We start from the raw sequence: 14,596 nt of genomic DNA on the forward strand, positions 1-14,596 counted from the left end.
GAATGGAAACTTTGAGGTTACTGTGGAAGAGAATGACAGGAAAAGGAGCAGAGGGGTGAGGCAGCATCCTGGAGACCACCTGCCTCAGAGAACGAGGAAGCCATGCCTAGGGGTGTGGAGGAGGGAGTGTGTAGGGTGTCACTGCTGCCCAGAACAGGGAGAAGGGAGGAGTGGTGAGGGCTGGATAGCATGGAGCAGAGCCAGCTATGCGGACTTTCATGTTCAGGAGCTCACGTGACCAGTATAAGTGTGGTTTCAGGAGAAGAATAAGTGCAGAAGCCAAATTGCAGGAGACAGAATAATCAGAATAAACATGACCAATGTGGTCCTATATGCAACAGTCCTACACTGCAAGCTTACAGGGCATTTCTCCTGTTTGATTTTTTGTTGTTGTTGTTGTTTGTTTGTTTGTTTGTTTTATTTAAATTCTTCGGAATAGCCCTGTGAAGTAGGCATGGCTGTCATTAACACTTTATTACAGAAGAAACTGAGGCTCAGAAAAATTCAGTGACAGCCTGACTTGGACAGTCAGGAAGTGACAGCTGGCACTAGAAAGGAGAGTTAGTGAGACTGTTGTAAGAAATGTTAGGCCAGGGAAGAACCCCTCAAACAGCGCTGCTCTGCCGAGTCATTTAGTCATTTCACCTGAACAGCACTCACTTAGGAATCTTACCCATCACCCAGTTGAGCCACCCTCCTGCCCCATCTGAGTCCCCCGTGGCAGCATAACCAGCTTTATGTTTGAAGGGCCTAGCTGGCTGGCCTTGGCAGAGCAGGTGAAGCTCTTATGGACTATCTCAACTCCTCAGTAAGATACAACAAAAATTAATTCTTAAATAGAAATGGAGTTTATTTGGAAGGAGATAGAGTAGCTTTCAGATTGGACAGGAAAGCTTAGTTAGTTTTGGAAAGGGGGTGGGAAAAAGAGAAACTGGGCAAATGTCCCCACTGTCCTAGGCATGCCATAGAAGCAGCATGGTTGCACACCACTGGCTCTGGTGGGGTGTGGGAGAGGTGTTGCTGCCACCATCATGGGCAAAATGGCTTCCTCACTCCCTTGCTCACCTCACTCCAGTGCAGACTGGGGAGAAAGCACTCATTTGGCTGGCGTGGGCCACCTGCTTCTTCATAACTTCCTTGGTGTGGAGCAAGGGAACCTCCAGCTCTTCCCTTCTGTGGTGGGAGCCTTGGAACCCCCAAACTGAGAAAGAAGGCTGATTCCAGGTGTCTAGAGAAGTAATAAAGCCCCAGCATACTCCCTTTCCCTGGTCTGTGTCTTGCTTGCACATGACACTGTGTCTCACTGATGGTCTAGTGACAGTGGTCCATTCTCTAAACCTGGATTTGTTCTGGGTCAGGCCCCCACCTTGGCTGAACACAGAATCACTGCCTGATGGAAGATGGAAATATTCTGAGCACACTTTACCTTGTAATACCACACTGGGGGGAAATGGGGACACTTCCAGTGATGATGATGGTTGAGCAGGTGTTTGGAAGAGAAGTGGGGGTCAGCCACAGGACAGAATGGAAGGAGCCACATGCATAAAGGCATGGAGTCAGGTAAGCGGGTGAGCCAGTTTGGGGAAGCTGCGGGGGAGGCCATGTCTTCATAAATGGGTGAGTTGAAGGGGTCAGATCTTAAAAAGTGTGATGGTATAGAGACCAAAGGCAAAGAGACAGTGGAGTGACAGTGTTGAAGAGCTCCTTAGAGTAGTCAGGGAACTGGCATACTGTGCAGGAGAGAGAAAAGATTTGCAGATGACACCAACACTTCCAGCTTGACCTGTGGATAACACTGATTAAAAATAATAAGTGAAAATAAGATGGTCATGAGAAATAGCAGATTTGTACAGGAGAAAACAGAAGGTTTAGGTTTGAATTTATTACAAATGAAGTCCTGTAACATTCTAGTGTAGCTGTTTGGTGGCATTCAGTGATAGGCAAAACTCTGGGCCCTGGGCCAGCTCTCCTAAAGAGAGGAAGTAAGGCAGGAAGAAAGTCCTAGGAATGGCACCTGGCAACAATAGACATTTAAGAGATGGGCAGGGAGCAAGATGTAGAATTCATTCACTCAGCCAGCACTGTCTGTGCTTGGGAAGAACCTGCATTGCAGCTGAGGGGTGAGATCCACAGTAAACAAATGGCATATCAGGTGGTACTAAGTTCTGTGCAGAAAAATGAAGCAGCACATGGGAGGTGGGCAAGGAATGCTAGTAACAAGGCAAGCTATGGCTCTGTTGGCATGGAGTGTGGCCCAGGCCGCAGCATGCTTTTCATGCTGTGGTCTTGTCGATTGTTGCCAGGGTTGGGACCATTGCTGTAAGCCCCACAGATCACTGGAGACTTGGAACCTCATCCTGTACCTGGGGAAGTAAGCCTGCTCCAGAAGAGTGGATAGTCAGTGTTCACCATCCAGTAGAGAGGCCAGAGAGCACAGGTGGCAGACAGCTGTGTAACTGGCTGTCCACAGGTGGTGCTGATGCAGAGCAGCATTCCACATGTGCCTGCACTATAGAGAGTGCCCATGCAAGGGCTCAAGCAGTCGGCTGAGGTCTTGGCACAGTGACTTGGGGACTTGAGCTCTTCCTATTTCCATACTGAAACTCCTACTGCCAAGCTGCAGGGTTAATGCAGTTGGGAGGAAGTTGCTGCAGGTGAGGGGTGGTGGCTGGCTACCATCTCTCCCTTCCCCCACTGCTTCTCCAACATTTCCTGGATTTACCCAGGGGGCCAAAAACATACTGCTGATGTTTCTGTACTAAAAAAAAAAGGGCAGAATTTAACCCATTAAGTTCCAAATTTTCAGTTCTGCAAATATTTCAATGAAATTGGCAGAGGTACATTAAAATGGGTTGGAAATCATAATCTACAGCTCATATTTCCTTTATATATTTTTCATATGTATGAGTGCTCTAATCATTCACCTAATCATTCTTTTCTCAAAAGAACAGAACTTTTAAAAAAAAAATCTATTTCAAAAGTTACTGAGTTGTATATATTTTTTGCTCAGTTTGAGTTTTTATACATGTCCCACACCTGGGATGATGGGACTTAGCTGGTTAAGGATCTCGTTTTACAGAACAGGAAAACAAAAGCAGGAAGGTGAAGTGGCAGGTGGTGCTGGGCCCAGACCACAGCTACAGAGTCCTCTTCTGTGTTCTCTCCACTGACAGGCCTGGTACTTGAGGCGGGTCTGCATTTGTTGAGCATTCACTAAGTATGTGGCCCTTCAGGAGCCACAGTCTGTAGGAATTGAAGGTCACACTTCCTCTTTTATCCCCTGGTATTCAACTTCTAAGAACTGGGCACTGGGCAGACAGGGTTGAGGTGTGCATGGCCCATCTCCACCCACGGGGTAAAAATTGCTTAAGAAGCATTTATGACATGCTACAGGGACTGAAGGGAGCAAAAATCCTACCAGGGCTGTTGGAAACAAGAGGATCTAGTATTTACATAAAGTAGCTTTAAAATGTCTCAGTAGAAATTAAATTTACAGGAGCTGGGGATGTGGCTCAAGCGGTAGCGCGCTCGCCTGGCATGCGTGCGGCCCGGTTTTGATCCTCAGCACCACATACAAAGATGTTGTGTCCGCCGAAAACTAAAAAAAAAAAAAAAAAAAATATATATATATATATATATATATATATATATATATATATATATATTAAAAATTCTCTCTCTCTCTCAAAAAAAAAAAAGAAAAGAAAAATTAAATTTGCATCTGTTTCTTCCACTCTTGCCCACCTCTGATACACACACTGCTTGACTCCTCCTGCCTTCAGAATGGTTGCTTTAACTCTTGGTTTATCTGCCCTTGCTCCTCATTAGGCCACCCCTTTTGAGGACATGGACTACATCTTATTCATCTTCCATCCCTAGTGCTAGTAGTGTTAGTTTTCTCTCACTATAACAAAATATCTGAGGTAATTAACTTGCGACTGAAGCCCTCCCACTAGGCCCTAGTTCTTAAAGCTTCTACCACTTCTCAGTAATGCCACTCTGGGAACCAAAGCTTTAAACCCATGGGCCCTTGGGGGACATTCAGAAACCAGATTATAATACCAGTCTTAGGGCCTGACACAGCATAGGTGCCCAGTGAATATTTGTTGAATGGATAAAAGGGAACAGAACAAGGAACAAACGATAAGCTCACGGCCCAGTGTTGGTAGACAGCAGTGTGGACATAAGTCATCACGAAGCTCAAGAGAAAGGAGATGTGGCGCAGCATTGAGAGCATTGGTTGAGAGAAGGTGCCCTTTGAAGGAGTGAGCATCTAGGGAGGGTACATTTTTATCCCACAGGAGCAGCCGTTGTCAAGGCTGTTCCAGAGATGGGGCAAAGCAGTTGTGCTGATGCAACACATAGTTAAGGCCAGTGTGAGGGAGAGGCAGGCCTCTGCAGGCAGATTGTAGCTTGAAGCCATTCTTTAATCTCTGAGGTACTGGAGGATTCCATGTAGGGGTGGTTGTCTTTAACAGCACTTTCATTTGTGCACAGAGTATGTAGGTGTTTGGCAAAGCAGGTGCATATTTATCGAGCATCTGTTAGTATATGCTAGTGCAGTGCTGGTCACCTAGGGAGGACTGTCCCTGCTCTCAGGTTGTTCACAGTTGGCAAGGAAGACAGTAAAGCCAGACATCTCCCTGCTCTATTGGGATGGTATGGGAAAATTTCCCACAGCTTATGGTTCCTGAACTGCCTCTTCACAGAGGATCAGAGTTGGGAAGGAGGTACATTCCCAAGCAGCAGTTGGTACCAATGTTTGTGAGATGATGGCTTTAGAGGGGAGTTCCAGATCTTGTGGGACCTCTGGGTGCCACACTGAAGAGTTTAAATCTTTTCCTAAATATTGGTGAGCCATTGAGCCCAGGCTTGTTGTGCTGCCGGTAGAGAATGGGCAAGGTTGGGGTCTTGGAGGACACTTGTTATTACGATGAATGTCTGAACTAGGACAGGGACAGAGCATGGGTAGAGAAAGAGGTATTTAGGAGGTAGAGTTCATGGATTTGGTTGACCATTTGAGGGAGAGAAGGGAAGAAGTCATGGATGACTTGCCTCTACCTTAAACAAAAGTTAGATGCAGTTCTGTGACCTGGAATAAAGAGCAGCTTCAGAAAATGGGTCAGTGAGTCCATTGCAGTACCTGAAGAGTGTTCAAATGGAAGTGACTGGCATCTGTAAGTCGTAAATCTGGACCTCAGGAGAGAGGCCAGAGGCAGACAGATAATGCAGGAATTGATTAAAACTGTAGGAAGGAGTAATATCTTCCACGGAGGTTGTGTTTCCTGAGAAGAGAAGAAAGGCTAAAGCTAGAAACTTTGGAAAGTAACCAGAGGGCCAAGAAAAGGAGCAAAGGAAGAATCAGTTAAGAGGTAGAAGGAAAACGAGGAGAGTGTGCATTTCACAAAACAGGACAATCTTAAGGGGAGCAGTTGTGTCTGATCGGGTTAAGAACTGAGTTGTGGTCTTCAGAGTAACAAATAGGTCATTGGTGATCTTGACAAGTCACTGTGTCCACAGAGAAGACAATCAGGCTTCCACAAAGAGCAGGTGAGAAATTTCTTGATGGTACAGAAGGAGGACTAAGGGCCTGCACTGGGGTCTCGTCTGTGAGTAGGGGATTGAAAGGGTCGAGATGAAGATGCCAAGTGAGACAAGAGAAGCCCCTCCTTGAGCATGAGGAGAGCCCATCCAGAGTTCCTGCCCAGCCATATGGACATCTGCAGCTGGGCTCCATTTCCTCATCTGTGAAATGGAGATACAAGGGTAGACAGGAAGGATCCAGTACCACAGGGGGTACACAGCAAGTGCACAGAGGAGTGGCGGGAAGGATGGAAAAGCTTGCCTTGTATCATGGGACTGTTGAAGCTCTTATTTATGAATGCCCCCTCCAGGACATTTTGAGAATGTCCACCCCCTCAAGACTGGGTTCTTCGTTCTTCTTTACGCTGCGCTGATTTGGGGGGCATCTTAAACGGTGTTCTAGTTCTTAAATTTGATGTTGTTAAAAATTCAGCTTGATTTCCTTTGCTAATATGTTGTTAACATCTCTGAAAAGATGATTTATAATCCAATTGTTTCCACAGATAATCAGACAGGCAAACATAAAGACAGGAGGAAAAGCTCACTCGACATTAAATCTGTTGCCTCTCGAAGTGAAGGTGAGTGACAAAGATGGGAGAAGAAAATAGGATAATGCCCAACCCACCCTCCCAGTCTTATGGCCTGGTCACCTTGCACTAGGCTTCCACAGAAGGGGTCCATTCCCTCCCACACCCTTGCCAGTTGGCTCCATTTCAAGCTTTTAATAGTTAGGGAATAAGGAAAAAGAAAAGAAACATTTACTGCATATTCTATGTGGATTTTCTAAACTACAACAGCAGATGTCATTTGATCTCTTGTAGTTATATAATGACACCTGGTAACTCCAGGATTCCCTTACAACTTGCAGTTTGCTATGGAAGCTTACCTTTGGGGAAGGGGTGAACCGATTTGGAGATTGTGAGATTCTCATTAAGCAAATATTATTTAAGTTCTAAATGAATATAATATTTTTTAGTTGTTCACGTACTTTTATTTTTTATTTATTTATATGTGGTACTAAGGTTCAAACCTGGTGCCTCACACATGCTAGGCAAGTGTTCTGCCACTGAGCCACAACCCCAGCCCCATGAACTTTTTTTTAAGAAGGTCATGGAGATGCATAGCCTGAATGATGTGGCATTTTTAATGTACTAAAAATTGTTCATAGACTGAGGAGGCAAATATGACTGCTAGTTATGTACATTCTTTGGCCAAAAGATGAATAGGAAAGACACAAGGCTAGCTATTACTCATTCAAAAGATAAACAGAGTAAAGGAGATAGCTAGAATTATATCTGCCCTGGTGCCCTCCACAGGTTTGTAGTGCAGCTCAGATGACATGCTGTGGGTGCTTGCACTGGGAGGACTGTACAGATTACATCCCTGCTGCAAGGGCAGGGTTGGGGGCCAGCTGGGAAAGTGTGGTGCTATTGGAAGGAGAATGGGCTTTGGCATCAGAATGACCTTGGTTCAGTCCCAGGTTCATCTTGAGAGTAGACTTCTGTGCTTCCACTGCCATATCTGTATCCTAAGGATGATGGCACTGCCCAGGGACTGTCTGAGGATTAACTACCATCATCATCTTCAGTGTGGCTATCATCATGGCATTCCCATGATTCTCTATTACTTCTGTTGGGCCTTTGTACATTTCTGGGTTTTTTTATATTTATTTTTTAGTTGTAGTTGGACTCAATATCTTTATTTATTTATATGTGGTGCTGAGGATTGAACCCAGGGCCTCACACGTGCTAGGCGAGCGCTCTACCACTGAGCCACAACCTCAGCCCCATTTCTGTTTTTTTTAATCATTTGCTTTTTGAAATCATTTTTAATCAGATATCAAATTTTAGTTCAGTGGATTTTGACAACCTGTTTCGCTCATGTAACCTTCACACAAAATAGATACAGGAAATCTATGTTTACACACACCTTTCACCACTGATCTCTAGCACCCTAAATCAATTCGGTCTCTTCTTGTGCTTCATGGAAATGGAATCATATCATACTTATTCTCTTCAGTCAAACTTCTTTCACTCATTTTAATGTTTTTGAGGTTCACCTAGGTTTATACCCTGGAAAATGACTAAATGGAGCTAATTAATACATATATTACTTCACATCCTTATTTTTTTGTGTGTGATGAGAACAATTACAATCTACTCTTAGCAGTTTTAAATAATTAAGACATTGTTATTGCTTTAATAGTAACATACAATAGATCTCTATTGTTTTTTTAATAAACTTGTTGATTTTTTTATTTATTGTATTTGTTTATTTTGGTACTATGGGTTGAACCCAAGGGTGCTTTACCACTGAGCTACATCCACAACCATTTTTGAAGTTTTTTAAAATTTTGAGACAGGGTCTCGCTAAGTTGCTAAGTCTGGCCTGGAACTTGTGATCCTCCTGCTTCAGCTTCCAAGTGACTGGGATTATAGGTGTTTGCCTTGCATCTGGCTTATTATAATATTTTAAAATTAGAACAAGTCCCTTTTTGACAATGATAAAATAGGAGTTGTTTTTTTGTTTAATGACTGATTGTATAAGGAAATTAGACAACTATATACTATAATTAGATTTAAGAAGTTTTGTTGGTCTCCAAAATTTAAAGCATTTGAGAACACCGGCCTGGTTAACTTTGAATAGCGTATCTCCTTGGGCCTCAGCTTCTCTATTGGTACAGTGAGACTGATGCATCAGCTGTGGAATAGGCCCTGACCTAGATGGCCTCTGGGAAAGCAGCAGCTGGCCTGACAGTGGGTGTTCAGATTTACAGTGGTCTCTAAATCAGTTTCTCCTGCCTATCCATTTCCCAGGCCTCTCCTACCTCAAAGGAGCCATGTCTTGACAGGAGCAACACAAATTTACTTTGAGCCTAAGAGTTGCAACTTGCTTCATTTCAGTTATTAATCAGCCTAGATTAAGCCTAACAGTATAGAACATCAGAGAGACTTATTAAAATTTATCCAGAAAGTGATTTATTTCAGTTAATGGTGAATTTAATATTGTTCCTGCCATATATAAAACAAAGAGCCTGTGTGGCATTGTCTTCCAGAACATTTTTATTCCTGGAGAGCACAAGTCAGAAAAATTATAAAGCCTATTGTTACAGATACAAAAAAGGGGCTATTTGGCCTTGACTTGCTAGATTGTTTTCTCTGTGGCTGTGACATCAGTAGTTAATCCATGGGGACATGTGTGCATCCTAGTGCCTAGAACTGCAGGAAGCAGAGCGGGCTGTACCAGAATGCAAGGTTGTCAGGATAGGAAGGAAGCTCTGAAGCCCTGCAGCTCTAGTCGTGCCCCACCTCCACTCCCGTAATGCAGTTGAGCACACTGAGGCCTGGAGAGGGAGGGAGGTCAGGGATCCCTGGGCTGTCAGGGAACAAGGCTGTGCACACCCTGATTTCTGATCCTTCCTCCACAGTTAACAACCAGAGACGACACTCCTCCCTGGCCCGGATACATTCCATGACGATCGAGGCACCCATCACCAAGGTGAAGTGCGGTGATCAGTCTCCACTGAGCAGAGACCCCTGTACTCTCAGGGCATTGTTACCCTGACAAGACAGGGACCCACAACAATAAGATGGCTCTTATAGTTGTGTGGTGCTGAAGAGGATGTTTCAAGAACATTTTACCTAGTCTTAAGTTAGTGTAGTGGCATAGTTAAGCACTGTCAAGTTTGACTCCCCATTGCTGTCCAATTGTTTTAAGGTTGGAAACTTTGATCTTTTCTTTCTATAATGTAGGTAATCAATATCATCAATGCTGCCCAGGAAAATAGTCCCATGCCTGTGACAGAAGCCTTGGACCGTGTGTTAGAAATTTTGAGAACCACTGAGTTATATTCACCACAGTTCGGTGCTAAGGATGATGATCCTCATGCCAATGACCTCGTCGGGGGCTTAATGTCTGTAAGTTTATTTGACCAGGCTATTAGCTAAGAGCTTGTTTTCTCAGAGATTATTTGTTTAAACAAAGAGGCAAACAGGGCATCATGTGTGGGGCTCATCAAGGACTAAACTCCCCCATATCTGGGTTCATCTGTTCTCCTGCCCAGCTGTCACCCACCTGCTGCTCACCTCCTAGGGAACCTCAGTCTGGAGCAGAGAAGGATGGACAATATTCTAGACAGTTTACTGGTCCCAGTCTCCAGTGTTCCTGAGGTTTTAATGAGTAATTTATTTAAATAAAACTTTTTATTAAAGTCTTAGAAAACTGGGACAGAAAAACACATATTGAATGTTGCATCTCAAATTGCAAAACAGGAAGACTGTCTTTTTCCTGGCATATGTGTCTAAAAAGGTGCCGGTGGGTGGGGAAGTTTCCCCTCCAAAGCATTCCAGTTTGGATAACTACAGAGGAAAAAAGGCCATAGGAAGAGAATGTCACTAGAAGGGGGTTTTGTGTGTAAATTCCTGGGGGACCCTGGACGCCTTCTCTAGCTTGTCTAGAGTGGAGCTCTCACAAGAACACAGCTCATCCATTCTTCTCTGCCAGCTGTTTTCTTGGTTAGGAATTGAATTCACCATTTGATTTCATAAAAATAGGGTTTTAGGCAAACTATTGGAGGTAGAATGGCTCTCTAACTGTGGCCTTGTGACAAAGGCTTCTCCAGCCTGTAGGCCAGGAATGAGAATGATGGGAGCAGGGTGGGCAAGTCCCCTGGAAGTCAGATGAGAAGGACCATGGACTGAAGCAGATGGGTGCCTACAAACCAGGCCCCAAGCTCTGGGAGCAGTGGAGAGGAGCCCAGGAAAGTCACCAGGGGAAACTGAAGTCACTTAGAAGGCAAGAAAAGATCCAGTGTTCCATAGAGATACAGTGTCCTTAGGGTGAAGAGAGTAGCAAGAAAATGGTGGGGAAAGACTGAGGGCAGAGGGGAGTTGTCTCTAAGATACCAGAGCAGCCCCCGAGTGAGGCAGGAATGCTGGGCTTCCAACGCCTGTCTGGAGCTAACCTCCCTGGTGTTCAGGAAGGGGAGGGCTGCCCTGAGCCATCCTCTGGGGCTGACCAGCTAGAGTTTTCACAGAGGAAAGAACAGCCATGACTTCTTTTTCTTGTTTCCTTGTTTTTTTATCAGGATGGTTTGCGAAGATTATCAGGGAATGAATATGTTCTTTCAACAAAAAGTAAGTTTTTTTGTTTTTAATTTTTGGATCACTTCCTATAATAAAAGTCAAGGTTTAATGGATGAAAATAAATTTTCTCATCAGTAAGAGGTTTCTTGGTGTATCATAAAGCCTCAGAAACAAAGCAGCCATCCCTTGATGCAGTTCTGTCCTCCTTAAGAAACAGCAAATGCTATTAACCTACTAATTTTGGTCTCTACATTACATCACTTTGCAGACCTTCAACAGGTTTCACATAGTATAATCACTCCCATTTCCCTTCACGATGTCCCATCGCGGATAGCTCGAGGCCTGGAAAATGTGGAATACTGGGACTTTGATATTTTTGAACTGGAGGCTGCCACCCATAATAGGTGAGTGTGGGGAACTCTGCAGATGGAGAGCTGCGCTCCAGGGGCCTGCATGGAGGAGGCCTGCCAAGGAGCATGGGTTGCATGAAGAACGAGGCCCTGGTCTAGGGAGAAAAGCTGAGGAAGGAGTTTTCTGGAGGGAGCCCTTGCCTGGATACCACAGAGATGGCAGGTTAGTGGAAAGCACAAAACTGAGCAAGTGACTTCATGCCTCCAAATAGTGGAGGGTTTTTTCCGTGAAATAGGATACTGATTTATTTTGTAGTGTAATTATTGACAATAGCAGCAACACCCCACTACCATCACCCAGAGTCTTGAACCAACATTGATTAGGAACACACACACACATTTTTAAGAGCTGTCCATGTTGGTGACAGGCATGGGGACATTCAAAACCCCAGTTGTCCTCATCTGGGTTCAATTGCAGAGCAGGGGCAGGAATGGGATCTTGCTTCATTTTGTACCTTGCTGGTTGAGAGGTGTTAACCAAAGGGGTGAGCTTGGCATGCAGAAAGGGGGCATTCACACAGTTGATGCCACCAGGGCTACTGGCAGGGATTTCAGGAGAGGTGTACTCTGGTGGGCTGTGGATGATTTATCAGGACTCATCCCAGTCTGGATAAACTGTCCCCAGGAGGCCTCCACTTTGCTTATGCAAAATCAGTTCACCTTCTGATATTTTCTACTTCCCTGGGCCCTAACACAGACAAGTGGAGTAGAGAAGACCACTCAGATGTAATTCTCAGGAAATTTTCTTCTAGGCAGGACATCTGACATATGTCCAGCAAGTCCAGTGAGAGGATAGGGTTCAAAGTGGCATAAAAGTAGCCTGGACAAAGGATTATTTTGAGGAACCCAGTAGTGCAAGTAGAAATCTGAATAAGGAAGGGCAGGTAGCAAACCTCCCCCCAGCAGATGGGGAGACTCCAAAGGAGGCTGGGCCAGAAGTTGGCTATTGTGAGCAGCCAGCTCTCACCCATCTTGGCCCTCTGAAGCTAGAAGCTGCACAGGGTTGTCAACTGCTGCAGAGAGGATAGCACATCCGAGGCAACTCCAGTTGGCTGCCCTGCACACTCTGCAGTCTGGTTTGGATTTGCTTATTAGATCTGAATCTATTTGGGGCTCAGAACACTTAGCCTGTTTCTTTTCTTTGTTTATATTTGGTATATGTTTTTATCTGTAGACCTTTGATTTATCTTGGTCTCAAAATATTTGCTCACTTTGGAATCTGTGAATTCTTAAACTGCTCGGAGTCAACACTGAAATCGTGGTTACAAATTATTGAAGCAAACTATCATTCTTCTAACCCCTACCACAATTCTACACATGCTGCTGATGTTCTTCACGCCACTGCCTATTTTCTATACAAACAGAGGATAAAGGTGAGCCCATGCTTGTACTCCATTTTTAATGGCAGGAGCAGTGGGGGAAGAGTCTAGTGTTTCTGCCTCCACCAAGTGATAGGCAGAGTGACCACTCAGGTGCAGCCTGGCATACACATGGAGAGCTCACTTGAGAATTCAGGCAGGAAGCAACATTTGTATTTCTGAGGAATTACTATGTGAATTCATAACCTACTTCCAGCCATTCTGTGGGAGTACAAGAAACAGGATTTGGTCCATGGAGAGAGAGCCAGGAAGGACAGGTTCTTGTGGGGATCTCACCCTGAGTCTGTAGGCAGATGCAGCCAAATAGCTGTTGCATAGCACCTCTTAGTCAGTGAGGGTCAGAGCCCAATTCTGCCATCTTTGCTCCAGCACTACTCCCACCCCAGGTTATCTGCCTGGTCTAGGGTCCATCATTCATCCAGATAACCCAAGTCAGAAATCTAGAATCATCCTCAGTTCTTCTGCTCCTCAAGCCCTCTCCCCCTCGACATCTGATCCTGCATCTAAATGGTATCAGATTCATCTCTCCCTCCTCCTGTCCCCATCATTTCTCATCTAGACAGTTATTCCTGACTGTCCTTCTCAAGAACTTGCTTGCATTGCTGCCAGATATTCTGTCTGAAGCAGCAGCTTCCCATCTCCTGCAGGGATTTAAAGTGGAGTGATGATTCCTTTCAGACACACAGGCCACATTTGGGCCTTGCCAAAGTAGTTTAGTGTCTGAAGCTTCTGCCTAAGACCAAGTCCCACAGGATTTGTTGCCTTCTGGTCACATTTTGTCCTGCATAACACGAGACTAGTATGTGTAATTGAATAAGGTGAAGGATGTTCTGGCATGTGGAGGGCTTGAGCAAAAGGTAATTCCTCTCTGAAAGGCAGACCTCGGAGCAGGATCTTTCAGTTTCCCTTACCCTTCATTCTTCTGTTATTTTAAAGATCAAGACCACAGGTAGAATAAAAGTCCAGAGAGAACTATTTTACAAATTATGAAAACAAGTGTCAAGGGACGTCTGTATCAGTATGACTTAGCATATAAAAACCACCCATTTTTACTATACTTATTGCTTTTGAACTACTCTATAAATATATATTCAGAGCTAATTTAAATTTACAAAAGTAGTTAAAAACATTTATTGAAGTATAATTCATACACCATACAATTCACCCATTTAAAGCTAAGAATATTAAATTTTAATTTAAGTCAAATTAACTGACAAGGCTGATTTACTAGATGCACACCTTCTTTTCAAGTATCTGTAGAATATTTTCAAATGTGATCTCGTAGTAGAACATATGTCTCAATAAACTTCTAAATTTCCTAGGTCAGTATCACAGAAATAAATGTTAAATTATCAATTTCTTCAAAATCTGCCTTTCTCCTGACTCACATAACGTAATGTCTTCATTATGTTAAGTTCTTTGGCCCTTTGAAGAATTTTTCCATGTTTAAGTAATGTATATTTTGAAGTTATTTTTCTCTTATAATGTTGGCATATGTTAGTTTAAGTAAATATCTCTAAATATCTTTTTTGTGAGGTTTGGAGAAAGACTGGCTGAGGAGGTAACTTGTGTCTGTTGAGGACACCTTCCATTTGGTTAAGTCCTTAACTTGTTCATCCTGAGTATCAGAATGTTCTCTAGTAAACACATATGTGGAGAGATCGCTGTTTCAGAGTGGAGAGAGGAAAATGTATGTGCTTTTCTCAGAAATCTGAGGTATTCTTACCTTCAAGTAACAGGGCAGAGGAAGCTATATATGTCTACAGTGCCATACCCCAGTTTTAAAAAGATCTCTGTTTTCAGGAAAGTTTAGATCCAGTTGATGAGGTCGCTGCTCTCATCGCAGCCACCATTCACGATGTGGATCACCCTGGGAGGACCAACTCCTTCTTGTGCAATGCAGGGAGCGAGCTGGCCATTTTGTACAATGACACTGCTGTGCTAGAGAGCCATCACGCAGCCTTGGCCTTCCAGCTGACTGTTAGAGATGACAAATGCAATATCTTCAAAAATGTGGAGAGGTAAGAACAATGACATGTTGGTTGGGTTTTTTTTTTTTTTTTTTTTTTTTTTGGTACTTGGGCAAAGAATGTAAGGTCTGCATGTTAGGTAAGTGTTCTATACTGAGCTACATCCCAGT

The 14,596-nt window shown here is 44.0% G+C and overlaps 1 protein-coding gene across 5 annotated transcripts in view; it reads left to right on the forward strand.

Annotated features, from left to right (window-relative positions):
• The window catches only part of Pde8a (phosphodiesterase 8A), a 162,982-nt gene that overhangs the window by 133,746 nt on the left and 14,640 nt on the right, over window positions 1-14,596 (forward strand). For all 5 annotated transcript variants that reach the window (XM_046438195.2, XM_058577445.1, XM_046438187.2 and 2 more), the window contains 7 exons: window positions 6,087-6,161; window positions 9,011-9,081; window positions 9,336-9,500; window positions 10,670-10,718; window positions 10,936-11,071; window positions 12,252-12,450; window positions 14,260-14,477. In XM_046438195.2, the coding sequence (XP_046294151.1) occupies window positions 6,087-6,161; window positions 9,011-9,081; window positions 9,336-9,500; window positions 10,670-10,718; window positions 10,936-11,071; window positions 12,252-12,450; window positions 14,260-14,477 (913 nt within the window). The remainder of the gene's footprint in view (window positions 1-6,086; window positions 6,162-9,010; window positions 9,082-9,335; window positions 9,501-10,669; window positions 10,719-10,935; window positions 11,072-12,251; window positions 12,451-14,259; window positions 14,478-14,596) is intronic.

This window comes from Marmota monax, unplaced genomic scaffold, assembly GCF_021218885.2.
Source record: "Marmota monax isolate L192 unplaced genomic scaffold, Marmota_monax_Labrador192_F-V1.1 WCK01_AAM20220418_F8-fsc00005, whole genome shotgun sequence".
Lineage (NCBI taxonomy): Eukaryota > Metazoa > Chordata > Mammalia > Rodentia > Sciuridae > Marmota > Marmota monax.